The sequence below is a fragment of the Geospiza fortis genome, unplaced genomic scaffold (assembly GCF_000277835.1).
Source record: "Geospiza fortis unplaced genomic scaffold, GeoFor_1.0 scaffold130, whole genome shotgun sequence".
In the NCBI taxonomy this organism is placed as follows: domain Eukaryota; kingdom Metazoa; phylum Chordata; class Aves; order Passeriformes; family Thraupidae; genus Geospiza; species Geospiza fortis.
Genome location: NW_005054300.1, coordinates 8,982,444 through 8,985,686, shown reverse-complemented (window position 1 = coordinate 8,985,686; position 3,243 = coordinate 8,982,444). Strand labels below are relative to the sequence as shown.

Below are 3,243 nucleotides of genomic sequence, written 5' to 3'. Positions count from 1 at the left end.
TTTTTTTTTTAACAAATAAGCTGTTGGCAGCTGTGAACTGCAGTAATTCCACCAACTCGTTACTAAACTCCAGGGGACCAAGTACAAGGTCTTATATCACCGTGGCTACCAGGTCAGTATTAATGAGGAAGGAATGTCAGTGTGACCACAGGCCCCTCTCAAGTTCCTCTGTGCACAACAAACACAGGCAGATAGGACAGAGCAAAGATTTGTTTTCACCATACCTGAGCAAAAATGGAGGAGCTGCTACAGAAAGACTACCAATCAGCAATGTTTTTTTGCTGTTCAACTAGAATGTAATGCAGACAAACGTAAGGCTTACAGCTGAGGTGCCTGGTATTCACCAAGAGCTCCTCTATTCTTACTTACATGTATTGGTTTGAACTTTTTTGGTTTAAACTTTTTTCCCAAATGTGCAACTAGATTAGGGCAATCTAGAACTTCTGCTATAACAAACTCCTCCCAAATCCCAGACAAAACAGAGAAACCTTTTCATGTATACCAACTGCAACAGCAGTCCTTCCTGACCTCCCATAACTTCAGAACTTTATTGACAGTCCTCTCTCTAATAGAAGGTGAAGTTGCTTTTGCAGGGTGCTGCACTTGTGTGGTATGAGATCAGTCAGTGCTGAAGCTCTCGCTGGCACAGCCTCTGGTCTACAATCATGGGAACAGGTCTGAGTATCTCTATTTGACCAGTGCAGTGTCAATATGACATGGAGAAGAGATCACCCATCATTTTAGCCTTCCTGTCTTGTGTTCTGGCAGCAACAAAGGGGCTGAATGCATCCTACCTGTGAGGACTCCTAATGATAAGTAGAGATGTTCCAGACTGGTGGCGAATGAGCTCAAAATTAGTCCAGCAGATGCAAGCAGCCCTCCTAGCATGATACCAACTTGGCAGGATACATGATTACTGATTAAACTCCCAAGCGGGGCTTCAAAGAAACAAATAAAGCTGGTAGTTAATGGCAGGTCCTCACACACAGTTCACTGCAACAGTTATAAAAGAAAAGGAAGCAGGAGGAAGCAGGAGAAAATGGTGTTTGCAGCTACATCGTGGTCTTTCAACATAATCCTGTCACAATGGCATGAGTGCCAAATATAAAGGAAAAAAACTTCTAAAAGTCATTTTCTTGAAAGTCAGGATAAACCTGAAACTTACAGTACCTTTCTCAGCAGCCATTTCTGTAGATCAAAGTCATTATGGAACACAGCTAATCTGCAGTGTCAAGGGGTCAAGACAGGTCACAGGAACAGCCCACACTGTTCATTACTCCGTGCTTACAACACTCAGACTTTTCCCCATCTGGAATTTGCAGTTCAGCCCTCAGTAACTTTAGGTTTTCCTCACAACTCCCTGGCCTTGTGGGCTCTGGGTTACACCCAAACAGGAAAGGTCTCACATCTTTTGGACAATCTCCAGGACTGCTACCCTTCTCCTGCACTCCTCCAACACCAACATCTCCCATATCACCCTGCTTCCACCAAGGGATGCCATCACCAACCCTCTGCCCTTCTACTACCTGCAATGCCAGGGCAAGGTTACCCCTATTTCTCTTTTCCCCAAGATACAACCTGGCTGTCACAGGTGAGTTGTTGCATCTCATTCTGGCTGTGCCCCTCTGCCTTTCTAGCAATTCTTATGGATTAACCTCTTCTACAGGACCAGGGCATGGATTTTCACCAAGCTGTACAGCTTTAAAGCAAACCCATGAGAAATTCAGTACAACTGCTGTGTTGATGCACATGATTTTTAATAATAGCAAATTTTCTTTTAAGAGAGAAGACTAGCTGTAAATATACACTTTTGATAAAAGGAGGACAGTTGTGACTTGATCTGGAGGCAAGATGTACATCCTGTGCTACATCTCAAATATGACTCCAATCAAAAGGCAAAAGAAACAATTGCTCAGTTAATAGCTCTCAAACATGAGGTGTCCCAATAGACCTGAACAAAAGTACATTTCTGAAAAATTCAATCATTTCACAAAACAAAGTTCTGCTTCTTTTTCTTTAGTATGAAGACACTCCCTTACAGAACTGTGTTGGGGGAAGCAGCTTGGATATACCATACCCCAGAGATCCCACAGTATCACTCTTTCCCAGCTGACTCCACCAACTTGTGAGCATGGTAAAAACAGATGGAGCCAATGCAAAAGTAGCCATATTATTCTTGAAAGGGTAATACACACCACAAAGCATCGTAGCACAGTCCACAATGGAGTGGATCCAAGCAGTTCTGGCATAATCCTGCCCAAAGTATGCCTGAAACTCCACAAAAAAAATGGAGATGCACCTAGGACAGAAAACATGAACACCAGTCTGTTAAACATGGAATATTTGCCTCACAGAAAACGCTGTTCTCACTCTTCAGGTATAAAAAGTATCCACTTGAAGGTCCTCCTCAGCTCCTGGGAAAATCAAAATTGTGGTTGTGAACATTATAATATCAGATGTTTCTTGCTGGGGTATCTGCTGCTAGAGTTTTTATGACTCAGAGTATTTTGAACTAAAAGGAAATTGAAATGCTAATTCTCCCCAGCAACTTATAGCCCGCATGATGATGTTGGTTCCCTGGCACACAAAGCCCTGGCTTCACAGTTCTTCACTGGCCCTGTTGCTCACTATCCCACACCCACACAAACTGTGAGGGCAGGGTCAATGTAACACCTGCAGAGCAAACCCCACCTGCAGCTGTGTGCTCATGGATGGACAAGCGCTAAGTAACTCCTCTCAAACAGAATCAAAACACAACAGGAGCCTGTGGACCTTCCAGCAGTTTAATAACATGTTTCCAGGAGAGGTCCTTTCTCAACTTGACAAGTGTTACTGTTCAATATGTCCCTGCAGAGGAACAGATTAAAAGTCTCCATAACTTCATTCTTTTCTGGATCAACAAGAGATGTCTTTTCCCCCTCTTTTTTTCCCAAATCAATGAATGACCACTTTCTTCAGCTTTTTTTCTTGCACATATTTCACTCTTCTATGTAGTCTAATGTGTGACAGCCATTAGATAATTTCATGTATGTAACACATTGCACACATAAACATGGAATTAAATCCACTAGGAATTCTCTGCTATTATTATGGAATTGGTACATTTGTATGCTAACATTTGTATTAACTAACATTGTATGAGTGTTTCTATCCCCTTCTGTGCTGTTGACTCCAAGACCCTAGATCCCTTAAGATTTAAGATCCCTAAATCTGGGAGCTTTATTTTAAAAGAACTAAGAACTT

The 3,243-nt window shown here is 42.3% G+C and overlaps 1 protein-coding gene across 1 annotated transcript in view; it reads right to left on the bottom strand.

Annotated features, from left to right (window-relative positions):
• Positions 1-3,243, bottom strand: part of SLC16A12 (solute carrier family 16 member 12) — a 16,672-nt gene that overhangs the window by 12,505 nt on the left and 924 nt on the right. The window contains exons 2-3 of the mRNA XM_005416464.2: positions 2,196-2,299; positions 795-938 (exon numbers count right to left, since the gene is read on the bottom strand). Coding sequence (XP_005416521.1) covers positions 795-938; positions 2,196-2,299 — 248 coding nt within the window. The remainder of the gene's footprint in view (positions 1-794; positions 939-2,195; positions 2,300-3,243) is intronic.